The following is a 27932-nucleotide window of genomic DNA, read 5'->3' as shown; positions in this document are numbered from 1 at the left end:
GTAAACATAATATATTTTAGTAAATAATAATTTTGTATAAAAAATAATAACATTTTCAATTAATTATCCAATTTAATGTTATGCAGAAAATCAACAAATATAGTGTATTTCATGCCATACAATCCAATGTTTTATCTGATATTATCAAAATACATGATATTATTAAAGTTTTATCAAACACTAAACAATTAAACCTTAATCTCTATTCATGTATACCAAGCTCCCTTCAATACAGATATGACATAAAAGAAAAATTAATAGGTGATTATCCTTGTGTGATGACACCTTTATGATTATAAATGTAAGATTTTGCAAAGTAAATGAACAAAGTAAACCCCATCACACTTAATCCAGCAAGTAACCAATAAAAGTAATCAAGATGTGCCTTATTGATATTGTCACAAAACCAAGTTTCATGTCCATCTTTGCCACTAATATTTTCTATCAAAGAAATTAGGAAGCCACTTAGAAAGCTTCCAACACCAACAATACTCAAATAGAGTGCAAGTCCCATGCTTCTTAGTTCATTTGGGACTTGATCATAGAAAAACTCCTGAAGACCAACCATTGTAAAAACCTCAGAAACTCCAAACAAAAAGTATTGAGGAACCAACCACCATATACTCATTGGAACAATTGCATTTGGATCATCATCAAGACCATGCTCTTGTGCTATCTTTAGTCTTTTCATCTCAACAAAGGCTGCAACTACTACTGTGAATATAGAGAGAAAAATTCCTGTGCCAATTCTTTGAAGCATTGTAATACCTAAGGGTTTTCCAGTTATAACTCTTGCCAGTGGCACAAATAAACGGTCATAGATAGGGCTGAAGAGAATAATTGCAACACCGTTTATCGTTCCAAGAGAAGCGGGAGGTATGTTGAAACCAGAAAATATTGTTCTCTCCATTGAACTACCTTGCTTGGTAAAGAATGTAAAAACTTGAGCAAAGACAATACCATAAACCAAAGTTGTAGCCCAAATTGGAACCAACCTTAGAACAGCCTTAGCTTCTTCCACCTCACTAAGGCTACAAATTTCGTCTTCTTTGGATCCCTTTGGTGCTAGCAATGCCTTGTTGAGGAAGCTGCAAATGTAGAAAATATAGGCCCAGTCAAATTAGTTTATGACAAATCCATAAGTTGTTTTCAGTTTATTTGCATAAACTCGTCCAGATAGCTTATGAAAACAGTTTTTAACATATATGAAAATAGTTTGACTTTATTTTGTCTTTTCTTATAGAAATTACATATACATAAGTACTTATAGGATAAACTCTTATCCTATAAGTGCTTAATTAAGCAGTCTATCCACACATGACGTAATCTTTTACAGCTTCGTCTAGGATGAACCTTTATTTGGAATATAGTGATATCTACACAGTACCCTCTCCAAGCTTAGTACTCTTTGTATTCTTTTGCCTTATCAGTAAACACATTAAAATATTCTTTTTAGAAAAAACTTCACTGAATTTTAAGGTTGCATTTAATTTGCTAGGTGAAAATGGTGGATTGGATATAAAACATAATGAACTATTCAAACATAAATACTTATTCTATGTTTGATTTTGAAACTAATCATGAAAAAAACGAAAATAAGAAAAAATGTTATTAAGTATTTGTACCACATGTGGAACAAATCCACTTCTGTAGTCAATTCGGAACAAATCCGTAGTTAACCAGTTTTTGCTACATATTAGCTACGAAATAGCTAGACTTATCTGTAGCAAATTACCGATTTTCTTGTAGTGTACATACAACAGCATCCTAGAGTAGAATCATGTTCGTAATTTTCTTTCCTTTATTTATAGCTCTTTCCACGAGTCTATTTCTATTCCTTAATTAACTCATCATTCCTCTTTTCTTACTACAGTGTAACATGTTACTATAATATGTTTCATAGAATGCATTTCATAAAACTTCAAAGACGAATTCAACATGAGTCCTATAATGTATTTCTTCATATTTGCTGCATTAAGAATAACTTACTAAACATAATATTGAAAATCATTCTTAATCTTACTTGAATTGTTCAGAACTTTGATGGCGGTGAAGAAGTCCATCACGCTCCTGTTCAATATTTGTCGTTGATAAGGTATTTCGCCAATTTCTTACAGCTGCTACGAATACACGACCAATTCTAAGAAAGGGACTCTTGTTACTATCATTGATGTTAAACCTGTATGTGATTGTTCCAATCAAGAAAACAATCAAAGCAATGATCATTACAACACAAGGTATTCCAAATCCAAGAACCCAACTATAGTTATCCTGAATATAAGTCAAGATTGAAAGTGTTGCCGAGGCACCAGCAACCATTGTAAAATACCACCAATTAAAGAATGAGCTTCTAGCTCTATGCTCCTTGGGATGTTTTTCGTCGAATTGATCCGCCCCGAAAGCTTGAACACAAGGTTTATGTCCACCTTGTCCAATGGCAACTAGATAGAGTGAGATGAAGAATAAGATAACTTGTGACTGAGGAGAACAAAATGTGATGGAAGGCAGCATAGCCGACAATGTTAACAAGCCTAGTCCCTGCAATTCATTAAGCCAATGACCAACATTAAAGCAATGAGTCAATGGAACTATCTATTTGTCTATCTATTTATTCTCTAAAATGTTTTTCTCTAATTACAATTGGAAGAATTTCACGCGTATATTTCACGCTCTTTTTTATATCCATGCAATTTTGCACGAGATCTTTTCTAGTTATTTCTAAAAAGTATCGGTTCTTATTTAAAATTAACTAGCTCAGTACAGAAGCAAGAAAACCATGAAAAAGAATTTTCCATTATATAAGTATAAGGAAAATGGGATTTCAGGAATAGCGGAGAGGTTGGATATCTGAATGTCTTCCCACTACTTCCATGTCTGTTTTGATGAATCTAAGACTTGCAAAAGAGTTTCCGGTGAGAAGATGAATCAGACAAGGATAGCCGTTGTCACATTTTCTCTTTCTTTTGGCAGCTGAAGGTTTAAATTTGATGAGGTCAAAAGCGGTACAATTGAATCTTTTTGATGGGTACCTGTTTGGTATATCACACTTACAATTAATATTGCAACGACACGAAGATTGTGGTGAAGAAAAGTTGGAAAATCGTATGGGTGATTAAGGCAATTTTGCAAGTGTTTGAATTAGTATCTAGATTGATGGTAAACTTTCACAAAAACGTTCTAATGAGTGTAAATATACAACATACATGGAAAGTGGAGGCAACATATGTGATAAATTGCAAAGATGGTAGTTTGTCATTTAAATATTTGGGTCTATCAATTTGGGGAGATCCGCCGAAAGAAGGAATGTGGAAACCGGCGATTGATGTTGTTTGAAGAAGATTGTTTGGTTGGAACAATGCAGTTTCAGTATTTTTTTCTTTCTTTTTTTAACACTCCATCATATATCATTTCTAAACTTTAATCGCTTTTAAAAAGTTTATGCGGGGTGCGAGCTTGGAAGCTAGGACAAATAATTTGATACATTGAGCAAAGTGTGTCAAGAGAAAGATGAGTGTGGGTTAATGGGAATGGCAAATTCTTACGGGAAAAGCAGTTTGTGGTTTAGAACTTTCCGTGTTACTGTTGGATCAGATTATAACGAAACTTATAAGAAAACTAAAAAATATCAACAATTTCAGGTGATGTAAAATATATTTCTTTTTGACCCAAGGCAAGCTCAGGACAAAACCTTGTAGGTCATCCCCCACATATATAAATATTACTAGTGGGTATGTCCTCTCCTATGTGGGACATTTTTTCAATTCACATCAACAATAGTTCTATCCAATGAGACTTGTGTTTACTCTTCCAACTTCCACTTAATTTCAACTAGTGTTTCAATAAGTATTCATGGAGAGTAAAATGACCACATTAATATGGAAGAGAGATTTTGTTCAACATGGAGGAAATACTTAAATTCTTTAGAGATAGCGGTGGCGAATTATGTCGAATTGGTTTCAGAAAGTCTAAGAAGAGAGATTGGAAATGGAGATGAAACTACCTTAGATACTTTGGGGTGTTCCATGGATGGAGGGTATTAGACTATAGTTAGTTAGAGTGTTTGAGAAGCTTGGTTAAAAGTTAGTTAGAGTTAGTTACACAACTAAACTCTATATATAGGAACACTCATGTATCATTTCATTTATCTTTTATCAAATCTAGTTTACTCTACTATGAGTCACTATGGGTATATCCCACATGAATACACCTATGCTCTCTTTCTAGCTGATCACTATGATCTTTATCCCTGGGATTCCATGATTCATAACAGAGGGGATGCCACTAAAGTTCAAATATCTGGAGTTGTTTATGTTATCGATGAAAAAAACACTCTTGTTAGAGGTATAATTCATAAGGAGAGGGAAGAGTGGCAGTGGAGATTTAGTTGGAAAAGGAGGTTAAATAGAGAGGAAAGTGAAGTAATGGAGGAAATCAAAGTAAAATGTCTTATATTAGTAGTGCATAAAAACAAATAGGATAAATGGCTTCTACTAACTTATTCTAAACAAAACAAGGCCTTGGTAATTACATTTTTGCCCTCATTTTGGGCACTTTAGGGGCATTCATGTAATTTTCAATTTGATGAAATTTTGTTATTGACACATAATCTGTTTTTCTTCTATATATATATATACGAGACTACTTCCCTTGCCTCCGGTTCCCTTCAGCATCGCCGCTACTCTCATCATCCTGTCCGGTTCAGTTCTTCTTTGCTGCTGTTCAAAGGTTGGTGTTGATTTTCGTTTGCATGTCCCTTATATGTGTTGGTTTTGGGTTATTTTTTTCTTCTTCTCTGTGTTTTGCGATGTGTTCTTCTTTGTTTTAGTCATGTCTTTTGATTTAATGGCTTAATCGATTCAGAGATTATGATTGTTGTATGTGTTTTGTTTGTTTTGGTTGTTTGAGAGATTTTTGTTTAGTTTTGGCCGATTGTGTTTTAGATTTTTCAGATTTCATTTGTTGTTGGAAAGCTTTGTTGTGTGTATGTGTTTTTTCTGAGATTGTTTGTGTTTGTAAGATGTTGGATGAATTTGTTTGTATTTTGCATGTGTTGTGATATGTTTCTGGGTATGTTTGGTGGTTTTTTTTATGCATGTATGTTGATTTTTTTATTTGGTGAATAGTCACAAATGAACTTACAAGCTTATTTGATTATGGAAGTGATACTATCTAATTATTGCTGAAAATATGTGTTTGGATTTTGAAAATACTTTTATGGGTTTTGAATTGGTGAAAATGAAAGTATACAATTGGAGAAGTGAAAATGTCAACTTCAGAGTTTTCTGCAAGGGGAAAGGGGTGTGAATAGTAATAACAATAATATGAAGATGGTGAAGGTGAAGAATGTGGAGATGAAAGGAGAGATGGGTGGTTTTGTGGTGTGGCAGAAGAGACTAGAGTTATGGTGTTTAGAGTTGGTGGTTTCTGGTAACAAGATTAGTGCAGGAATGGAAAAGTTGCTTGGAGACAAACTCCTTGGCATAATTCTCATGCTCCACCTAGACCTCTTAGAAGTTTCTTACAGTTTTGCAGAAAAGTTTATGACCAAATCATTTGTTTTTTCTTTCTTTAAAAGGTTTGAATTTACTGAGCATGCTTAATTATGATTGTGATAAAATTGATGATGTTTGATTGTTTGTTTGTATGCAAAAAAGTGGAGCATGCTTAATTATGGTTAGTATAGTACTATATAGGTGGAGTGAAAAATGAATCATTCTACTTGAGAACTTTTTCTTTTTTGCTGATTTTCCTAAATTTAGCTTGCCTATAAAAATGCATTTTCCTTTAAGCCACTCCAGAACCAAGAGGTCTAACATTTAATAAGAAAAGCCAACTGTCTTGAGTAGAATGCAGGGAATTTTCTTCCCTTTTAAAGGTTAAAGTCAAAAAAGAGAATGTTTCTTTCCTAGCAATTAAAATAAGTCAACCATATCTTAATTTTTCCTTCCTGTGTGAACCTGTTTTTTGTCCATGCTAAAGTTGTTTATTCTTTTGCCTCTAACTAACCATAGTCTTAAGACAAAAATTGACCTATATGGTGCAATACACATACACTTTACTATATTCACATTTGATTCTTTTAGCAGATTTTACAAGACTTAACAATATTCTTAGCATATGATACTTAAAAAAACAATGATTTTTGTAACAGGGTCTTGATCCAAGGTCAACAGCTAATTTATTCAGCACCTCAATATGCATCGGGGAGAAAACAGTGAACAAAGAAGACTGTTTCATATTGAAACTCTAAGCAGAGTCATCAGCGCTACGAGCAAGAAGCAACAGAAACGTAGAGATAGTTCGACACAAAGTGTGGGGATACTTCAGCCAGAGAACAGGTCTATTGGTTCAGCTAGAAGACTCACACTTGCTCAAACTCAAGTCCTCAGAAACCGACTGCGTATACCGGGAAAACAAAGGTGTAGGAGTGTTAATATTATATGTGGTTGTAAAATTCATGGCTTTCTCATCCCTCATTTTCCTGATTCTTTTTCCTCTTTTTTGCAGGTTGTGAAATTATTTGAGTGGGTTGTCTTTTGGTTCTTTTTCGTGCAGTTTGTTTTGCCTCTTTTTTTTTATGGCCTTTTTCATTTTCTAAGTAATTGTTTTATGTTTGGTTGATGTTTAGTTAGTTTTCTCTGATGCAATATTTCAAAACTATTAGGTTGTTTGGTCATTAGTGTGACCTTTGAGACTAATCTATCAATCTACAAGATGCGTATTTCATGCCAATTTTGCCTTTCACAGTAGTCACATTTTTTACATCTTTAGAGTTTTATGTAGTTGAGTATGTCATATATATAATTTAGATCTATATAATCAATCTACTATAATGGAATTTGCAGTTTTTAACTTTCTGCTTCGGTACATTATTTTTTTTATCACATTGTATATATCCCTTTTTTTTTTTTTTTTACGATTTTGCAGGTTTTTTATGGAGAAATTCAGATCGTTACTCATTTGGTAAGTTGTTTTTGCAGGATATTAACTTGAATTGATTTGAATATGTTAAATTTTGATGAGTTAATTTATCTGAACCTCATATATACTGATTTGTATGTGTTGAATGTTGTTTAGGAGAGGTATTGTTGCTTCCAATTCACATGAATAGGGGATGGAAGGTCAAGTACAAGCTTTAATTGGAACTGCTGCATCTTATGCAAGAGGTACTAGCATCAATGGTTACTTACCTCAGATTTGTAAGTTGCTATTTGACTGCACTCTCTCTGAGCAAACAATATGCCTCAGATTTAAATGTTGTGACTACTATTTGATAGGGATTCTATAAATTAACTTAAACTTGAAAAATTTTGTGAACAAGAACTGAAACTTGAAATTAACTTGATAATTGAAGAGTTTCTTCCTTTGTCTGAAATCTAATTGATGCTCCATAAGTTTTAGTTCTATATTTCTTCTCCTTTCTATTTATCACCTTCTCACAAGGGGCTGTGGCCTGTGTGTATGTGAGAAAAAGATGCCTGTGAAAAGCTTTAATCTTGCTTGATTATAATAAGTTTTTGTTCTATATTTTATTAACATTAGCTCTTGAGTAGTGTTTGATGTAGGTTCATTGGGACACAAGCTAAAATAATTATGGTGAAATTCATCTAGGAAAACTGGATTTATGATTTATGATAAGGCTGATAGTAAATGTTCTTTTATCTTCCATAAGTTTTGAATAAAATATACCTATAAATGTTGTGATTATTTTTGACATTTAGTGTTTAACAAATGTAATTGTAGTCTTTTAGGTCATTTGTTTATGTTTTGAACTTATTTTTTTTTATTAATGGCAAATTCACTGATGTATGTCAAGGTTCAATTTATTTAAAATGGTTAGATAGGAGAAAAAAAATGAACAACTAGATATCATAATTACCAACATATTGTTAAACTATTCATGATTTCACCAATGAAGCTTTGTGTGGATTGTCATATTTATTGCTGCTTGTATCAGATCATATTTAGCTCCTTTTACAATTGACGCTTATACTTACCTCCTTATACTTGCCTTTATGCAGCCACTAAGACTTTAATCTATAGAAAGTGAAAGACTATGTAGAAATGAAAAATATTATTCCATGGATCCTTTCCTCAATGTATGATATATTTTCAAAATGTAATCTTTTGACTTGAAAAGGAAATATCTATTTAGACATTTACAAATCGCCGGAATGAGAAGTTGAGGAGTCTTCTGCATTTTCTCCCTTATACTGAACTGTCTAGAGCTTTTTGTCATAATAATATGTTCAATTAGAGAACTTCAAGTTATATGCTTGACAAGTAGATTTGGTTTGTACTTTATGTTGACAAATGATTTTATCTTTAAGAAACATTGATTCTACATTTGTGGTGTGCATGTAGAGATGCAGATTTAGTTCAAAGAATTGGAGCTACAACATCACTTGAACTTAGAGCAAGTGGAACTTGCTATAATTGTGCTCCTTGTGTGGCTGTAAGGCATCACAATCAACTTCTGAATTTGCTGTGCTGATTAACTACAGCTTTCTGTTAATTATTTTTCCTTATTATATTGTGCATAAGTGTCAAAGCTTGCTTGAAAGAAAATTGTTGAGAGAACCACATTGAATATGATATGGCCTAAAAAATGTATATAAGTGAGAAATATCCCTTACCTAAAAATGTTTAGATTACCATACAGGAGGTAAAGTTCTATTACAATGATATCCTAGCTGCACGTTCCATACTCTAGCAATGTAGCTATATTTGCTTCTTCTTTTTTTAATAGTATCTCCATTAGCCACAATGAATATATTCCCTAAAGTAATATCAGGCAAATAATCCTTTTTTCTGCTGCATTATCTTTTTCTGCTTGTGAGATGAACATGGACGTCTTATGCGTCAGCTATGTCTTCATTTTCCATTATAGTTACACACGTTTTTTGAATTTCCAAGGTTGCCTCATTTGCTTTCATGAGGAAGATCCACTCTTCTTGCATGGAACATGCTCTTTCTCATTGCTTTCTCATTTGATGTCTGAACAATTCATGATATAGAAACTTTTTGTTCTCAAGTACTATTATACAAGAAGAAATGAGCAAATTAAGGAAGATAGTATAATTTTAAAATCAAAAGTGTTGATCTAATTATAGGTTCGAAAATGCTTCCTGATAGTAAGTTCGTAATTTCATGGTTTGCTTTAAATACAAGATTATCATGATTGGTACTTCTTCAAGCATTGTGATTCGTAAAAAATATCCTTTCCAATTAGTCACTTCTATCATTACTTATTAATTATCAGTGTTGGTTAGCTATTTATGGTATTCATTTCAGGAAAGGATGGAAGTTGGATTTGATTTCTTCTTAAGAAATCAGAACACCCTTCAACTACGCCAACATGGCTTTGTTAGGGATAACAATGGGAGAGGCATAGTCATTCGTCTAGGAAGGGATGATGTAGGAATTTTCATGTTAAATGGTGCCTTAATTGCTGAGAAGTTTCAATTGGCAGCACCAACAAGAGCAAGATTTGAATATATGGGACCGCTGACATGTTCATGATAACATTCCTACCTAATGAGAACGATGCAGCAAATAACAGAGAAGTTGCTAACAATGCGGAGGTGGTACAAGAGGTTGTTAACGATGCAAAGGCAGCGCAAGAGGTTGCTAACAATGCAGAAATGCAACAAGAGGTCATAGACATCAGTTCTGATGAAGAAGTTCATATAAGCTCTGACGAGGAAGAGGAAATTGAGGAGATGCAAGAGGTTGAAGATCTACACCACTTTTATAACAGAAGGTCACAGCTGCTATGTCTCGGATTGATAAGGAGCAGGTTTTGGTATGTTTACATTATTGAATAATTAAGAACAAACATTTAATAATTGAAATTATATTAGTTAATCTATGGTCAGTTTCCTTATAGCCAAGACATTAGGTTTTATATTTACCTCTTATACATAAATATGATATTGTACATAATTTACCAATTATATTGCACTATATTCAGTTGATCTTTTTTGCATTGTATTAGCATTTTCCAAACCGAGTTTCGAGGGAGGTTCTAAGGCAACCAAGAAAGACAATGTGGTTGCTTTATGTGCTTACCGGTCAGGAATACGATTGCCACCTTATTACCGCTGAGCGTAACAAAGCTGAAAAATTCTTGGGAGGAGGTTGGTTCCAATTTGTAAGGGACAATCACCTACAAGAGGGCGACAAGCTACTATTCGATTTAGGTGTTCCTCCTACAATGTTGTTTGTTGAGGTGGGTCCGTAGAAAGGATCTTGCTTGAAGAAAAGTTCTAAAATTTTGGAAATTGTATGATGGCATGTATATTTTGTATAATATTTCGATGACAATATGTTTTGAATGTGGTTTGGATTTAGTAATCCAACCTTTTTTGGTAATCAACCTTAAATTGGTTGTACACTACATGGTAGCATCTATGTTTCTGCTGCAGTGCACTATGTATGTAATGACAATGATTGTTATGTTATCTTTTATGCCATGTCTTAGATTAGGCATCACAAATATTCAGATTATGCGACCTTCGTTCTCAAATTTATGAAGAATGACAATGTTTCGTAATTTGAACATTTCTCCTTTAGGCAATTTTTTAAAAAAGTACGTAATTCAACCCGTGCGAAGCACGGGTTTGTAACTAGTTGTTTAAGAAAAGATGAGTTATAGTTTGGCGTACCAGTGGTTTAAGTAACCCTTTGTCCATAAATATAAGATCTTTTGCTAAATTTTGTTGCCCTTTTTTCAAGACATTTTTCAAATATCAATGTGCATTAATTAAATTTTTTTTAAAAGACCATTAGTTAAATTAAAAGAATTAAGAGATCAATCATTTCTCCTCCCCTAAAAGAAGTTTGAATTACACTCTTCTTCCCTCTTATGTTAAAATATACACATCCCTCTCTTCAATATAATTAAATATGTACTACACATTGATCTATTTTAACTTAAACACTAATTTTGAATCGTCATTTTAAAAAAAAAAATTCGTTTCTTTATCATTTAAATATCAATGATAATTAAATTTAAATATTTTGTTATTAATTTTATAATTTAGAGTATAAAATTCACTTTTAAATAATCATACTTAATTGACTTTAATAATTTTTCACATATTTTAATTTTATTTAGGGCTGTTTCATATTTTAAAATAGGGTTTAAAACTATATGTTAATGAAATTGTGAATAAAAAACAGCGAAAAATATGTATTCAAAATTTGATTACATTAAAATGGACCCACAATACTATTTTTCTTCAAAGTGTGTTAAATTTTTTTTTTTAAATAGATTATTAGAAATATTTTTTTTAACAATATAAATAAAAAAAATTATTGAAGGAGTAAAACATAGATTTTAACATGAGAGGGAAGTGGAATGTAATTTAAGCTTCTCTCAAAGGAGGGAAGTGATGAGTCTATATTTAGTCTATTTTTATGCATTATTTAGTTTAGTTTTATTTAGATTTGAATTTATTTTATTACAATAATATTTCCTTTTTGAATCCTTTTACTACAATTGCATATTTTATATTTTAGGATCGAATATATGATGGAAGGTGTCTTGGAGCAAAAGAAAGGAGTCTGGAGCTGATTTGGAGCAAAAATACAAAAGATTCGGAACAAAAATATAAAACCCCCAAGTCAGAAGCTTGGCACGGCCCGTGCCAATATGTGGCACGGCCGTGCCACCTCACAGAAGGCCTTTTGCTGCTTTTTGCTTCGGGCCCAAGTTACTTTGTTGTAGTTTTACTGATTAGCCCTTATAGTTGCTTAGATTTTAAGTCAATTGTAAAGCTATAAATAGAGTAGCACTTCATCATAAACATTCATCTTTTGTTCTTGGAATAAAAGTTCACTTTTATATTATTGTTCTTTTACTTTATTGCTTTCTCTCTTCTTCCCCCATGTCTACAATGAACGTTAGTGAGTAGACTCTTCTTTGTCTTGAGATTGTTGGATAAGTCTAATAACGTAATCCGGATCAAGCCAAGCCTTAAACCCTAATTATATGTTACCTTAATTCCTAATCTAAATTCACCGTTTTAACATGAATTAATTATTATCAAACTGTGGAAGCGAACGCGGAGGGTTTGATAATGATTAATTCATCATCTTAGATATCAATTCATAAAGCGAACGCGGAGCTTTGATATCCGAACAAGTGAATTTAGACAAGGTTTGCGAAACATGAGAATAGTCTAGCAAACCTTGGGACACATAAAGTTTCGATCTTCAAGGGTCCCAAAGGCAATCACCCATGAGAATAGGTGTGGTTGTTGGAGGGATACACTCACTGACTTCGAGAGAAGCTGTGATATGCTAAAGAGAAACTTGTCCTTAGTAATTAGGATTAACGCATAATTATAAGTTTAAGGCTTGCTTGTGAAAAGATTCGTTGTTATGATGAACCAATAATCCCAAGGCTCTTTTATTATTATTATTGTTATTTACCTTCAGCAACTAAACCTCCCTTTTTATAATCTTTCTTCTTTTCTAACCATTCTCTAAAAGTTAATCGAATTCATAACTCCCTAGCGGAACGATAACTCTACTTACTACTATTACTTCGATAGGCCGTGCACTTGCGGTTTGGCCCTATCAAGTTTTTGGCGCCGTTGCCGGGGAGTTAACTAATTTAATTAGCTTTTTCTTAGTGATTAGAACTCTCTCTTCTTCTTTCTTCTTTTTTTTTTACTTTTTCTTTTCCTTCATCATTAACTTCTTGGAAAGCATAAAAATAATACCAAACATGGCTGAAAGACGTGCTCTTAAAGAATACGTGACTCCTTCAATGGGAGAGCCATATGCTATTATTGTGTATCCAACGGTTGAAGATGAAGATTTTGAAATTAAGCCTGCCCAACTTAAAATGGTGCAGCAAAATTATTTTTCGGGATCCCCCGATGAGGATCCCAATCTCCACATCTCAACTTTTTGGCGGCTCACCGTAACATATAAGAAAAACCAAGAAACCTTGAGACTACATCTCTTCCCTTTTTCTCTAAAAGATAAAGCTCTCAATTGGTTCCATTCCCTAAGAGTTGGTTCCATCACCTCATGGGACCAATTGAAGCGTGAATTTCTCACCCGTTTCCTTCCCCCATCAAAAATTGGCCAACTAAGGGCAAAGCTTTTTCAATTTACTCAAAAAGAGGGGGAATCTCTTCACGATTCATGGGGACGTTTTAAGGATATGCTTAAACTTTGCCCCCTCCATGGACTAGAGGAATGGTTGATCATTCACACTTTTTACAATGGTTTATCTCATGCTACTAAAATCTTTGTTGATACAGCTGCAGGTGGTGCTCTAATGAACAAAGACTTCGAAACAGCCTATGCGTTGATTGAAGACATGGCTCGAAATCTCTTTCTATGGACCGATGAAGAAATCACTACAAAGTCTTCACCCTCCAAAAAGAGGGCAGGTATGTACGAAGTCTCTAATTATGACCACCTTGCTTCTAGGATTGATGCACTAACCCACAAATTTGAAAAACTTAATGTTAGTGATACTACTCCTACATCACCTTGTAAAACATGTAGTGAATGCAAACTAGGTAGTGTTGAACAAATAAACTTTATTCAAAACAACCAAGGGGTAAGTCTTGACCAAAGCCCTAATGAAAATCCCTTGGTTCAAAGGACAACACCACCAAGTTATGCTAATAACCAAAAGGTTATTCAAAAGTCTAATCTTGAACTTTTAATGGAAAATTATCTTCTTAACCAATCCGAGCAGCTCAAAGAGCTTGCAAATCAAACTAGACTTTTGAATGACTCTTTTGTTTCACTTACATCAAAAGTAGACTCTATCTCCTCTCACAATAAGGTCTTAGAGGCTCAGCTCTCTCTAGTTGTTCAATTTTGCCAACCTAGAATGAACGCCGTTACACTTAGGAGTGGTAAGCAATTAGAAGACCCCTTAAGAGTCAAACCTAGTGAGGAAGAGACTAGTGAACCACAAGGTGAGATGGCTGAAGAAGAGAGTGAGAAACCACAAAGTGAGGAAGTTACTCCACCTCCCTTCAAACCAAAGATTCCTTTCCCTCAAAGATTTGCCAAGTCTAAGCTTGATGAGCAATTTAAAAAGTTCATTGAGATGATGAATAAAATCTACGTTGACGTTCCCTTCACCGATGTCCTAACTCAAATGCCCACCTATGCTAAATTTTTAAAAGAAATTCTTTCAAAAAAGAGAGAAATTGAGGAAAGTGAAACGGTGAACCTTACGGAGGAAAGTAGCGCCATCATCCAAAATAAGTTGCCACCCAAGCTTAAGGATCCAGGAAGTTTCTCAATACCTTGTGTCATAGGGTCTGAAATAGTAAAGAGGGCAATGTGTGATTTAGGAGCCAGTGTCAGCTTGATGCCTTTATCTCTTTATGAGAGATTAGGACTGGGAGAGCTTAAGTCAACTAGGATGACCCTACAATTAGCAGATCGTTCCCTTAAGTATCCAGCTGGAATCATAGAGGACGTCCCTGTCAAGGTAGGAGAAATCTACGTCCCTACGGACTTTGTTGTGATGGAAATAGAGGAGGATAACCAAGTACCTATACTTTTGGGAAGGCCCTTCCTTGCTACCGCTGGGGCTATAATAGATGTTAAACATGGGAAATTGGAATTTAATGTTGGTAAGGATACTGTTGAATTTGAACTTGCTAAACTAATGAAAAATCCTTCCATTAAAGACTCTTGTTACATGTTTGATATAATTGACCGTTGTGTGAAAGAGTGCCCTTTGGCATCAACTACACATGATGGTTTGGAAGTATGCTTGGTTAGTGATGCAGGTACAAAACTAGATGAAGACGCCAAAGAGTATGAGAAGATGTTAGATGGAACTCCTCCTATGGAAGATGTGGGCATAGAGGAGCTAATAGGAAAAGAACCAACCCCTTCACCGAAGGAAGCACCAAAGGTGGAGCTTAAACCACTCCCACCAAGCTTGAGGTATGAATTCTTAGGCCCCAATTCAACCTACCCTGTCATTGTAAATGCAAATCTAAACGAGGTGGAAACTGAAAAATTACTTTATGTCCTCAAAAAGTATCCTAAGGCTATAGGTTATACCATTGACGACATTAAAGGAATAAACCCCTCATTGTGCACACATAGGATACTACTTAAGGAGGACTATAAGCCCTCCGTTGAACACCAAAGAAGGTTGAACCCTAACATGAAAGAAGTTGTGAAAAAAGAGGTCTTAAAACTCCTAGATGCAGGTGTCATTTATCCAATTTCTGATTCCAAATGGGTTAGCCCGGTTCAAGTAGTACCTAAAAAGGGTGGTCTCACTGTTATTAAGAACGATAAAAATGAATCCATTGCCACTAGAACCGTCACCGGTTGGAGAATGTGTATTGACTATAGGAAGCTCAACAAAGCAACCCGTAAAGATCACTTCCCACTCCCCTTTATAGACCAAATGTTAGAAAGGTTAGCTAAGCATTCACACTTTTGTTATTTAGATGGCTATTCTGGATTCTTCCAAATACCCATTCACCCTAATGACCAAGAGAAAACCACTTTCACATGTCCCTTTGGTACCTTTGCCTATAGGAGAATGCCCTTTGGTCTTTGCAATGCCCCCGCTACCTTTCAAAGATGCATGATGTCTATTTTTTCTGATTTTGTTGAAGATATAATGGAAGTTTTTATGGATGATTTTTCTGTGCATGGATCTAGTTTTGATAATTGTTTGACTAACCTGGAAAAAGTTTTGGAAAGATGTGAACAGGTAAACTTAGTGTTGAATTGGGAAAAATGTCACTTCATGGTGAGAGAAGGAATTGTCCTAGGACACTTAGTCTCTGAGCGAGGTATAGAGGTAGATAAAGCAAAAATTGAAATTATTGAAAAAACGTCTCCTCCTACCTCGGTCAAAGAAGTTAGAAGCTTCCTAGGACATGCGGGATTCTACCGCCGTTTCATTAAAGATTTTTCTTCAATCACTAAGCCACTAACAAGCTTGCTCCTTAAGGATGCAGATTTTGTGTTTGATGATGTATGCCTAAAGGCATTTTGCAGGTTAAAAGAAGCTTTGGTCACTGCCCCTATCATACAACCACCGGATTGGAACTTGCCTTTTGAAATAATGTGTGATGCGAGTGACTATGCAGTAGGGGCTGTGTTGGGACAAAGAAAAGACAAGAAGATGCATGCCATTTATTATGCAAGTAAGACCCTTGATGGGGCACAGGTAAACTATGCCACAACAGAAAAAGAATTGTTAGCGGTAGTTTATGCCATTGACAAATTTCGGCCATACTTGGTAGGATCAAAAATCATCATTTACACGGATCACTCGGCAATAAAATATTTGTTAAACAAAAAAGATGCCAAGCCGAGGTTGATCCGATGGATTTTGCTCCTTCAAGAATTTGACCTTGAAATAAAAGATAAAAAGGGTACCGAAAATGTTGTAGCTGATCACTTGTCCCGCCTTAGGGAGACCAATGAAAATGAGCTACCCCTGGATGATTCCTTTCCGGATGATCAACTCTTCTTATTGGCACAAACTAACGCACCTTGGTATGCAGACTTTGTTAACTTTCTTGCAGCCGGAGTACTACCACCTGGATTGAGCTACCAACAAAAGAAGAAGTTCTTCCATGACCTCAAACATTATTATTGGGATGAACCCTACCTTTTCAAAAGAGGCTCAGACGGGATCTTCAGAAGATGCATTCCTGAAAACGAGGTAAGTAGTATTCTAACCCACTGTCACTCCTCTTCTTATGGTGGCCACGCCAGTACTCAAAAGACCTCTTTCAAAATTCTTCAATCTGGTTTCTGGTGGCCCTCGCTTTTCAAAGATGTGCATAAATTCGTTTCTAAATGTGACAAATGTCAACGCACCGGTAACATTACTAAGAGGAATGAAATGCCCTTAAACAACATTCTTGAAGTCGAAATTTTCGATGTATGGGGTGTTGATTTCATGGGACCTTTCCCCTCTTCTTTTGGAAATCAATACATATTGGTGGCAGTTGACTATGTGTCCAAATGGGTTGAGGCTGTTGCCTCACCCACTAATGATGCACATGTTGTTATAAAATTTTTCAAAAAGATTATCTTTCCAAGGTTTGGAGTGCCAAGGGTTGTAATAAGCGATGGAGGGTCTCACTTTATATCTAAACTTTTCGAAAAACTTTTACAAAAGTATGGAGTGAAACACAAAATTGCTACACCCTATCACCCACAAACTAGTGGACAAGTTGAGGTCTCCAATAGACAAATAAAAGCCATTCTTGAAAAAACAGTTTCAAACTCTAGGAAGGATTGGTCAAGTAAGCTCGACGATGCTCTTTGGGCCTGTCGAACGGCTTACAAAACTCCAATTGGAATGACACCTTTTAAGCTAATCTACGGAAAATCTTGTCACCTTCCGGTTGAACTTGAGCATAAAGCCTATTGGGCCATAAGAAACCTCAACTTAGATCCCAATCTAGCTGGTCAAAAGAGAAAACTTCAGTTAAGTGAGTTAGAAGAACTTAGAATTGATGCCTATGAAAATGCCCGTATTTACAAAGAACGAACTAAAAAATGGCACGACAAGCATATCCTCAAAAGGAACTTTAAGAGCGGTGACCTTGTACTGCTCTTTAACTCTAGGCTAAGGCTTTTTCCAGGTAAGTTAAGATCAAGATGGTCTGGTCCATTCACTGTTCGTATTGTTTACCCCTATGGGGCAATTGAAATTTTTTCTGAAAAGACTGGACCTTTCAAAGTTAATGGCCAAAGACTAAAGATTTACAATGCAGGTGAAGCTGTTGAAGAAGAAACAATACTAGCCCTCTTAGATCCTCCATGAGGAACCACTCTTGCATCTTTCGTCAAGCTAGTGACGGTAAAAGAGCGCTTCGTGGGAGGCAACCCACGCATTTAACTGCTTTCGTTTTGTTCTAAGTTGTTTTGTAGGTAATTGTCCGAATACGATTCAAGAAAATGAAAAAAATTGAAGTCCCTGGAACCAGAAGGTTGGCACGGCCCGTGCTAAGGTTGGCACGGCCGTGCCATGATTTTCAAAGAAAAAATAGGAGCCAGCCACAGAATGTTGGCACGGCCCGTGCTGAGGTTGGCACGGCCGTGCCAGCTTCCAGAGTCCAAAAATTCATTTTTTTTGCTATCTATACCACCTTGTGAGCTTTCTGCACCCCTTCTTTCTTCTTCTACTTCTTCTTCTTCTTTTACTTTCTTTTTTCTTTTGAATCATTGAGGACAATGCTTCCCCTAAGTGTGGGGGGGGGGGGGGCCTAATAAAGTGTCTAGAGTCGTAGTGTTCCCAAACTCCCTTGAACTTTATTCTTTTGTTTTGTTTTTATAGCAAGAGGCATGATTAGTAGCTTGTTTTTAATGTAAAATATGGCATAAATTTTTTTGTTTTGTCTCTTCTTTAAAAGTTGTTTCTTGTACATGAAAGTAGTTTCTTGTGTTTCTTGTGTTCTTGCTATGCCCATATCCTGTTTTAATGTGAAAATTCTCCAATGAGAAAAGCACCCGGTTGCAATCCTTGAGCAATTGTATGAATAGGTATTTTAAGGAACACGTTCTATCTTTAGTGTTAACTTAGACCCTTTAAAGTCTTAAGAGTAAAAGTAGTATAAGTTTGTGTGGGAAAATTAATCAAATTGTTCTTAATTGTTATATTCTTATTAATTGTTAAAGTTAAAATGGGGCGGGAGAATGGCACCAACATGTGGGGGAAAGGATAATCCCTAACTTCCTAATTGTGGTGGTGACTCCCTGATTTGAACTTAAAGTGAAACAAATTCATCAATGCTAGGGGGAAAGGACAATTACATCCAAAAAGACTTCCTACGCGGAGATGAAACAAATTATAATTTTGCAGCACTGCTTAGGGTGATTTTGAATCTAGGGGGAAAGGACAATTACATCCGAGAAGACTTCCTATGAGGATAGATAGCCCCTAAGCATCTGCAGCCCCTTTGTGCTTAATTGTTAATTTAATTTAATTTTAACTTAAATTCCCATCACTCTTATATGAAATGAAGAAAGGACTTTTCTCGGTTACTTTAGCATTAAGGATAGAACCTGTTCCTCATAATATCTGTCTTATACAGGAGCAAGAAAAGGGTTGGACTGCACACACACACTCACTTGAGACTTGATGTTGGGTTGAATAGGTTCACGAGGAATGTTTGAAATTGTGATTAGTGTACTTGAAACAAAACCTTCAAAGAGACTTGTGTTTTCAATTGCATTGCCATAATTAATCCTTTTAGTTGCTGCTATGTCCATTGCCTTTTGCTTGAGGACAAGCAAAGATTCAAGTGTGGGGGAGTTTGATGAGTCTATATTTAGTCTATTTTTATGCATTATTTAGTTTAGTTTTATTTAGATTTGAATTTATTTTATTACAATAATATTTCCTTTTTGAATCCTTTTACTACAATTGCATATTTTATATTTTAGGATCGAATATATGATGGAAGGTGTCTTGGAGCAAAAGAAAGGAGTCTGGAGCTGATTTGGAGCAAAAATACAAAAGATTCGGAACAAAAATATAAAACCCCCAAGTCAGAAGCTTGGCACGGCCCGTGCCAATATGTGGCACGGCCGTGCCACCTCACAGAAGGCCTTTTGCTGCTTTTTGCTTCGGGCCCAAGTTACTTTGTTGTAGTTTTACTGATTAGCCCTTATAGTTGCTTAGATTTTAAGTCAATTGTAAAGCTATAAATAGAGTAGCACTTCATCATAAACATTCATCTTTTGTTCTTGGAATAAAAGTTCACTTTTATATTATTGTTCTTTTACTTTATTGCTTTCTCTCTTCTTCCCCCATGTCTACAATGAACGTTAGTGAGTAGACTCTTCTTTGTCTTGAGATTGTTGGATAAGTCTAATAACGTAATCCGGATCAAGCCAAGCCTTAAACCCTAATTATATGTTACCTTAATTCCTAATCTAAATTCACCGTTTTAACATGAATTAATTATTATCAAACTGTGGAAGCGAACGCGGAGGGTTTGATAATGATTAATTCATCATCTTAGATATCAATTCATAAAGCGAACGCGGAGCTTTGATATCCGAACAAGTGAATTTAGACAAGGTTTGCGAAACATGAGAATAGTCTAGCAAACCTTGGGACACATAAAGTTTCGATCTTCAAGGGTCCCAAAGGCAATCACCCATGAGAATAGGTGTGGTTGTTGGAGGGATACACTCACTGACTTCGAGAGAAGCTGTGATATGCTAAAGAGAAACTTGTCCTTAGTAATTAGGATTCACGCATAATTATAAGTTTAAGGCTTGCTTGTGAAAAGATTCGTTGTTATGATGAACCAATAATCCCAAGGCTCTTTTATTATTATTATTATTGTTATTTACCTTCAGCAACTAAACCTCCCTTTTTATAATCTTTCTTCTTTTCTAATCATTCTCTAAAAGTTAATCGAATTCATAACTCCCTAGCGGAACGATAACTCTACTTACTACTATTACTTCGATAGGCCGTGCACTTGCGGTTTGGCCCTATCAGGAAGTGAAACATTTTCTAATATGTTTTGAATAAGAAGGGAGAGAAATGTAATTCAAACTTTTTGAACGGAGGGGGGGGGGGGGGTGTAGTTTACTCTATATAAAATTAGTTAACAATTAAAAAAGACTTAAATATGCCTTTAGTCCCTGTACTTTCATCAGATTGGCGTGATTCAACTTGAACTCTTAACATTGCGATTCAATTTCAAACTTCATCCATCATGTTTTGATTTCCTCCTCAATCAATAGATATGATTTCAACCTCCATCATTCAATTAACATTTCGTTTTCGTTACGGTTCATGATTTCTATCTCCGATGTCGCCTTCGTTTTTGTTTTGAGTTGCATTTCCATCATCGTCAGAAGCATTCCTACCACTGAATTGTTGTTGCTGTAAAATTGTTTTTGTTCTTTTGTTGTTTAATTGTTCAATTTATGTTTGTTTCACCTTTCTGCTATTTCGATTTTTGTTTGCTTATATTCTGTTAAATTTTTTTAATTTCTGTTCTGGTTCAATTTGTGATGAATTTAGGTTGAGTTTTCATGCCAACTATATGTAAAATCTGGCCTTTGAATCTATGTTAAATTAAAGGGCTAATTATGTTTTTGGTCCCTACAAAATTGCGACCTTGTAAGTTTAGTCCTTACTTAAATTTAATAGCATTTTTAATCCCTATAAAAAAAAATTTACTTATAATTTTAGTCCCTGCTAAAATAAATTTTGTTTAATTATCCTTAAACTTTTTAACGATTCTTTTTATACAAGTTTATAACACTATGAAAGGTTCATTTACTAAAATATATAATTTTTTAACATGAAATAAATTAAATATGAATTTTTTAAAACGACAAAAGTTTAAGATATAAGAAACAAAAATATGGACGTAGAAATCAAATTTTTGCGATATTTTTTTCGGAGGACCTTTTAATAACGTTCTTAACACGCCTGTAAAAAATTGTTGAAAAACTTAAGAGTTTAAGTATAAATTAAACAAATTTGGATTGAGTAAGGACTAATATTGAGTGCAGAAATTTTTTTTAGGGATTAAAAATGCTATTAAAATTAAGTAAGGACTAAACTTACAAGGTCGCAATTTTGTAGGGACCAAAAACATAATTAACCCTAAATTAAAAGAGAAGAAGAATGTGAAACTTGAGATGGGTGAAGAAAAAGAAGAATAGGAATAGACATGGTGGTAATGGTGGTGATGATGGGTTTTAGAGGAAGAAGATGTCTTACGATCAATCCTTCTTTGTAGAGGATTATTTTTTTTAATTAAATCTGTATAATAATAATAATAATAATAATAATAATAATAATAATAGCAATAAAACTAATTATTTTTTTAACCTCCTAATGGACGAGCCTGCCATGGAGAATGGGGGCGTTTTGCTCTGCTAGGGTTTCCCCTCCTAGGGTTTCGTGGCTGATCAGCTGGTTGTTGATCCTTCACGCTTGCTTCTTCTCCGATTTCTGGCTCCTTCTCACCCTAACCATGTGACCCAGTTATACAATTGAAATCGAAAATTTGGGTGCAATTGCGACCGTGTTTACATTGCCTCAGTGGTGTTTCGTGTTAGTTTTATTCAAGTTAGAATAAGTGTGTTTAGTGACTTAATCAAGTTTGTTTTGGTTAAGATCACATATTTCAATTAGTTTTGTTTGTTAAGCCCATTTACGGTTTGTTAAGCCCATTTACGGTTTGTTATAGTTTGTTACAGTTGGAAAACAACTTGTTTTTTAAGTAACACTTTGTATATAAAAACCTTTGTATGGTGTGATTCAATAATAGAATGCAATCATAATTTCACAACCTTCATTCTTCTATTCTTCTTTCTTCTCATTCTCTCAAATTCACTAAATCACAAAACCTGAAAACCCTAACAAACCAAAACTGTTTCTGGTTTTCTATTGCTTATGTGACAAGCATTGATTTGGTGCGCTAACATTTCGAAGGTTGATTCACAATTTGCACCTACATCGATTTCTTGTGGACATAGACACAGTGTTGTTAAAGGGTTCCGGCAGGGAGCTTTAGCTCGCGTTTGAAGCGGCTAAGGCTTTCTCCTGTCCATGGCCTTACGTGGCGGATTTTCCTGCCAAACTTCTGGTTACGCAGCAACAACGCTCTTTTGCACAGGTTCTATCACTTGCGGTTAACCATACTGCACCATTGCCCCTTCTGAAAATCCGTGGGGACAATTTGTCTATTAGAATTAACGAGGACATGTATGTCAGAGGGTTGGAAAAATGCAAACATAATCTGTTTTTGAACAAAGGCTGTAAGTCGTATACTGCCAAAGAAATCACTGCTAAGCTCTCCCAACAATGGAAAACAAAATTTCCTTGGCATTTAATCTCCCTTGGTCATGGTTTTTACGAATTCTCTTTCTCTTCTGATGATGATATGAGCACTTCACTTGCAATGGGAACAATTAACCTTAAATCGAGCATGTTGCGGCTTTCCCGTTGGTCCAAGGACTTTAACAAGTACTCTCAATGCCTCACTCATGTGCATGTTTGGATACGGCTACTTGACTTACCACAAGAATACAGGTTAGCAAGAACTTTACTGGAAATTGCAGGTGCGATTGGAACTCCGCTCATTATTGACGCCGCGACTCAGAAACGCTCGTTTGGTCATTATGCACGGGTGTTGGTGTACATAGACTTTTCTCATCGGTTGTTTTATGAGATCATGGTGGAAAGGGAAGGCTATGCGTTCCCTGTTGAGGTGGAGTATGAATGGCTGCCTAATTTTTGTACGCACCACCAAATTCTTGGCCATTCGGTCACGAACTGTCGTTGGTTGCACCCGGAAAAAGTTGTGAACAAAGATAGCGAAAATTCTCCATGGTTCAGGACAAAGGAAAGAAGTTAACCGTTCAACATAAATCGCAAACTAAGAAATGGTAGGCTCGCGAAAATCCGCATGGAATTGGGTCTTATGTTGCTTTTGAACAACCAGCTTCTGGTTCTACAGTACAGGTGTCTGAAATTATGGTCGCTGATGCGGCACCGGAGCAGCCTACTGAACATTAGTCCCCCCATGGTTAGTGATACACATCTCGAAATTGCTAAGGCAATAGGAATAATTAATAATGAACAGATGTCCCCCACGGATAATGATGTACATATTGCTAAGGCAGCAGAAACAAATGCTCTTGAAAACGTGACTGATGAAATTCTTAAGGCAGTGGAAACAAATAATAATGAACATCAGTCCTTCACGGTTTGTGATGCACATCCCGAAATTGTTAAGGCTATTATAATAATGACATTGGCGATAAATCTGCCTTCTGTTATCACTTGGCTCTTGACAACGTGACTGATGAGATTGTCGGTACAAATGAGCTTCCCAATGCGGTTGAACCGGTGCTGCAATTACAACATCAGATTGTGCTAGACTCACTTTCAATTGAAAATCATCACAATGAGGAGGAGAGGACTGCGCATGGTGGTACTGATGGGTTGGAAATTGCCGTAGCATGCACCCCCTACCATACAATCACATCCCTTTGAAACCGTTATTCCACATCGCTGTTTTATTACTACAAGAGACTTGGAGATCATTCAACGGGCACTGGTTGTTTCTAATGTCTCTGATGAGGATGGGTTCACCACTGTTGTTTCCAAGTGCAAACGAAAGAAGAACAAAGGCTATCAAACCCGTTCCCGGGGTCCGTTACCAAAGCCTCCTCAATGAAGTTTCTTTATTGGAACATTAGAGAAACTGTGAAGAAGCAACCTGTTGTACATATTTTTCCCTCTCTCTCTCTCTCTCTCTCTCTCTCTCTCTCTCTCTCTCTCTCTCTCTCTCGGGTTTGCTAGAACACACCTACTAGTTTTTATGTGGGAGTGTTTTAGCAAAGTTACACCTTAGGGTGTAATTAACCACTTTTTAGTTATTTACTTGCTAAAACACTCCCACATAAAAACTAGTGAGTGTGTTCTAGCAAATGCCTATAGGATTTGCTAGAACACACCCACTTGTTTTTGTTAGAAGGTGTGTTATAGCAACATACACCTTAGGGTGTATTTAACCACTTTTTAGTTATTTACTTGCTAAAACACTCCCACATGAAAACTAGTGGGTGTGTTCTAGCAAACCCCTATATATATATATATATATATATATATATATAATATGGGTGAGTGGCAGAGGATTGGAGTTCCCTAAGTGCTGACCTAGTCGGGATCGGGATGTCTAGCGGCTCCTTGATGTCTTCCTTACTCTTGATTCACTAAAAATAATTAATTATTTTCTTTGATTTATTTTTTTTTCATGCCACGTGGAGTGAAATGATTGGGCCACGTGGCACTCCGTTAGATTTGTTTTTTTTAATGAAAAGTTAACAGAGGGATCAATACCAATATTTTTACAAAGTGCAGGGAGTCAAACAAAAAAAGTGCAGGGACCAGTACCAAAATATGGTGAAAATGCAGGGATCAATGACACATTTAAACCTTATTTTTTTATACATATTTGTGTGCAATTTGTAGTAAATCAATAGTATATATATAAAGTAAGGTTTTTTATGCCACGTGTTACTTCCACATTCATTCTCAATATTTTTATTATTTTTTCTATTTTTAAAAATCAATATTTTATTGGGTTAAATAAGTAAATAGTCCCTGCTGTAAATATTCAGAATTTTGTTTTTAGTCCCAATAAAATAAAATCATACTTTTTAGTTCTTATAAAATTTTCCATCAGCATTTTTAGTCCCTATAAAATTTTTCCATTAGCATTTATAGTCCATATAAAAAATTTCCATCAACATTTTTGGTCCCTAAAGTGCTTAAGGAAAATGTCACAGGGACTAAAAAGTGTGATTTTATTTTATACTTAAGGAAAATGTCACAGGGACTAAAAAGTGTGATTTTATTTTATAGGGACTAAAAACAAAACTGTGAATATTTATAGGGACTAAAAACTTAATTAACCCTATTTTATTTAACATAAATATCTCAACAACATTTTGATCATATCCACTCAATATTTTCTTTCAATTTTTATTTAATTTCTAATATTTTTTGTAGCAGAAATATTTCAATAAACTACACATAATACTTTCAACAAAGTTTACATATACGGTCTTATTTTATGATTAAAAGACTCCAATTTGTTTATTTGTTTTTAGGAAAAGAAGTTTCCTTCAAAAAAGTTTCAATTAGTTATTACTAATCTTTTAGCACTATATCATTCAATTAGTTTTTATGTTTGAGGAAAAAAAGGTTCCATTAGTTTTTTTTTTTTTTATAAAAAAGGTTCGATTAGTTATTATGTTATCTTTTAACAGCATATTCTAATGCAAATGTTAACTATAAATAAATAAATTTTCGTTAATCACATATTTACATATTTTGAACACAAGCAAAAACCCCAAACCTTCTTTTCATCTAACGTTTTTCCTTCTTCAGGTTTGCCAAACACCAATTTTATTATTTCAACCACTTTCTTCCCTTTCAATCGATTTTTCTCTCTCATACGTATGGGCCACGAAACAAACCCATGACCACATGTTTAAAGGGACTCAAAACTCTTACCACTTGGACTAATTCATTACTGATTTTGTTACACTTTTAATTCTTGCATTGGACATTCATCTCATCATTTATATTTTTTTTATGATATTATTATAATTTTAAATTTAAATAAATTCAATCTAATATACTACACGTGTATGCATGTACACAAACTTATAAAACTTATTTAATATCTTACCCGGGCAACGCCGAGTCTCTAACCCGGGTTTGACCGTGAGAATATTTAATGAGGATTATCAGGATCGATATTGGGTCACTTATGGGTGTTTATTTGAATAAGTATTGACCACTAGAGTTGATATCACAAACAACTTTTTTAATTCACATAATTTATTTAAATATAGAGGAAATAGTAACTTTAGTTCTTGATTTTGCACCTCCTTGTCATTTTAGTAACTGATTCAGGGTAAAATGAAAAATAGTCGTTGTTATCAGTTTAGTCCTTATCGTTAAAAACTTTTGTTAACTGATGATGTGTCGATCATAGGGATCAAAATGAAAGTAATAAAAAATAATTATTTTTTATTAATGATAAAAAACCAAAAAAAGAATATTCATCATCTTCATCTCTATTTTTAATGTTATTGATGCGATCTCAAAATTAAACATTGTCTAAAACAAGAATCAAAATTAGGCAATAAAGCAATCTTAAAACTGCTTTTAGATTATGTTGTTCTTTTGGGTTTATTAAAGAAGATGTTGTTTTTTGAGTTTAAAGATGAAGATAGATATGGAGATGATGATTTTGTATCATTAATAAAAAATAATAATAATTTTTTACTTTTAATTTGATCCCTATGATTGACACATCATCAGTTAATAGAAGTTTTTAACGGTAAGGACTAAACTGATAACATAGGTACACATTCAGGACTATTTTGCATTTTATCCTGAATCGAGGACTAAAGTGACAGCGAGGACTAAAGGACTATTTTGTATTTCAAAGGTAAGAAAGTGAAGAATTGAACTAACCAAAATATAGATAAGAGAAGCAATTATGATTGTGCGGTAGCGTCCAAGAAAAGAATCAGCAATGAAAGCACCTAACAGAGGAAGGAGAGCAGCTGTTCCAGCCCAAATATTCACATTCTTAGCAGCTGTTGCAGTGCTTTGTTTGAGTGGTCCTGTTAGATATGATATCAAGTTCCCTTGAATCCCAAAAAATGACATCCTCTCTGCCACCTCCACACCTATATTAACATTCATAATTCATTTCAATGCTCCTTGCATTTAGAAACACATAAACAAAACAAATAAAATAAAAGTTCACGGGGACACGAAACAAACACGGCGTCGTGTCAATATCGAACACAACATGTGTCAGACAATATCGGAACACGCTTTTGATCAGAAGTGTTAGTGCAACAGAGCTCCCTGTTATTAAAGTAGTCCATTAAAAATGTACTACATCAATGCCCGACAAACTAAGGATTTTCTGAGTAATTCTTGGACTATCATGTCTCAGAACGGAGAAAATCTATTTCAATTGGTGGTTCCAAAAAAAAAAAAAGACGAGCAAGTTAAATCAGTCAGAAGCAAACTGAGTGAGACTAAAGGATTCAAGATAAATGGCTCAAGTAGTACCTATGATAAAGCAAGCAGAACGCCAATAACCAGATTTGGATCTGATGGCAGGTTGTCCACTATAATCAACAGCACCATCTACAAGATCATCTAATTGAGCTTCTAACAAAACTTCATTGTATTCCTCCATTGAACCAAATCTTCTTCTTCAATAAAATAGAGTTATGTGCGTTTATGTATTGATTACTTCTTGAGCCACAAAAGTCACACAACTCAACTTTCACTTTTTTATCTGTCCTTATTATAAGTGTGGTTGTGAAAGAGTGTTGAAGTCTTTCTTTAATTGAAAATAATGGGACCCCTT

The 27932-nt window shown here is 34.8% G+C and overlaps 2 protein-coding genes and 1 non-coding gene across 11 annotated transcripts; 1 reads left to right on the top strand and 2 right to left on the bottom strand.

The window, feature by feature from the left end:
• Nucleotides 1–90: 90 nt before the first annotated feature.
• LOC146927692 (protein NRT1/ PTR FAMILY 5.10-like) lies at nt 91–27932 on the bottom strand. 2 transcript variants are annotated; one of them, XM_085700930.1, is made up of 4 exons: nt 27629–27932; nt 27017–27521; nt 2024–2538; nt 91–1088 (listed from the first exon to the last, which is right to left on the bottom strand). In XM_085700930.1, the coding sequence occupies exons 2-4, from the start codon at nt 27248–27250 to the stop codon at nt 266–268; spliced, it is 1572 nt and encodes a 523-aa protein (XP_085557056.1). In that variant the 5' UTR covers nt 27251–27521; nt 27629–27932; the 3' UTR covers nt 91–265. The 2 variants fall into 2 exon arrangements, with proteins under 2 accessions (XP_085557056.1, XP_085557055.1); XM_085700929.1 differs by having other exon boundaries at nt 27017–27234; nt 27629–27930.
• Nucleotides 5290–9665, top strand: LOC146927694 (uncharacterized). 8 transcript variants are annotated; one of them, XR_015005808.1, is made up of 6 exons: nt 5290–5575; nt 6152–6419; nt 6928–6963; nt 7078–7166; nt 8365–8455; nt 9295–9435. XR_015005808.1 is itself a non-coding variant. In XM_085700942.1 (6 exons), exons 4-6 carry the CDS (start codon nt 7115–7117, stop codon nt 9520–9522), a joined length of 363 nt encoding a protein of 120 aa, XP_085557068.1. In that variant the 5' UTR covers nt 5290–5575; nt 6152–6419; nt 6928–6963; nt 7078–7114; the 3' UTR covers nt 9523–9665. The 8 variants fall into 8 exon arrangements, 5 of the variants coding, with proteins under 5 accessions (XP_085557068.1, XP_085557065.1, XP_085557067.1 ...); XR_015005807.1 differs by having other exon boundaries at nt 6508–6963; XR_015005809.1 differs by having other exon boundaries at nt 6508–6963; nt 7078–7199.
• Nucleotides 13103–13209, bottom strand: LOC146927693 (small nucleolar RNA R71). The gene has a single exon (XR_015009220.1). It is a non-coding gene; the product is annotated as a small nucleolar RNA R71 (small nucleolar RNA).

Source organism: Medicago sativa, chromosome 4, assembly GCF_051527215.1.
Source record: "Medicago sativa cultivar Bolivia chromosome 4, Bolivia_mono, whole genome shotgun sequence".
NCBI lineage: Eukaryota > Viridiplantae > Streptophyta > Magnoliopsida > Fabales > Fabaceae > Medicago > Medicago sativa.
This window is presented reverse-complemented; position numbering and strand designations above follow the sequence as displayed.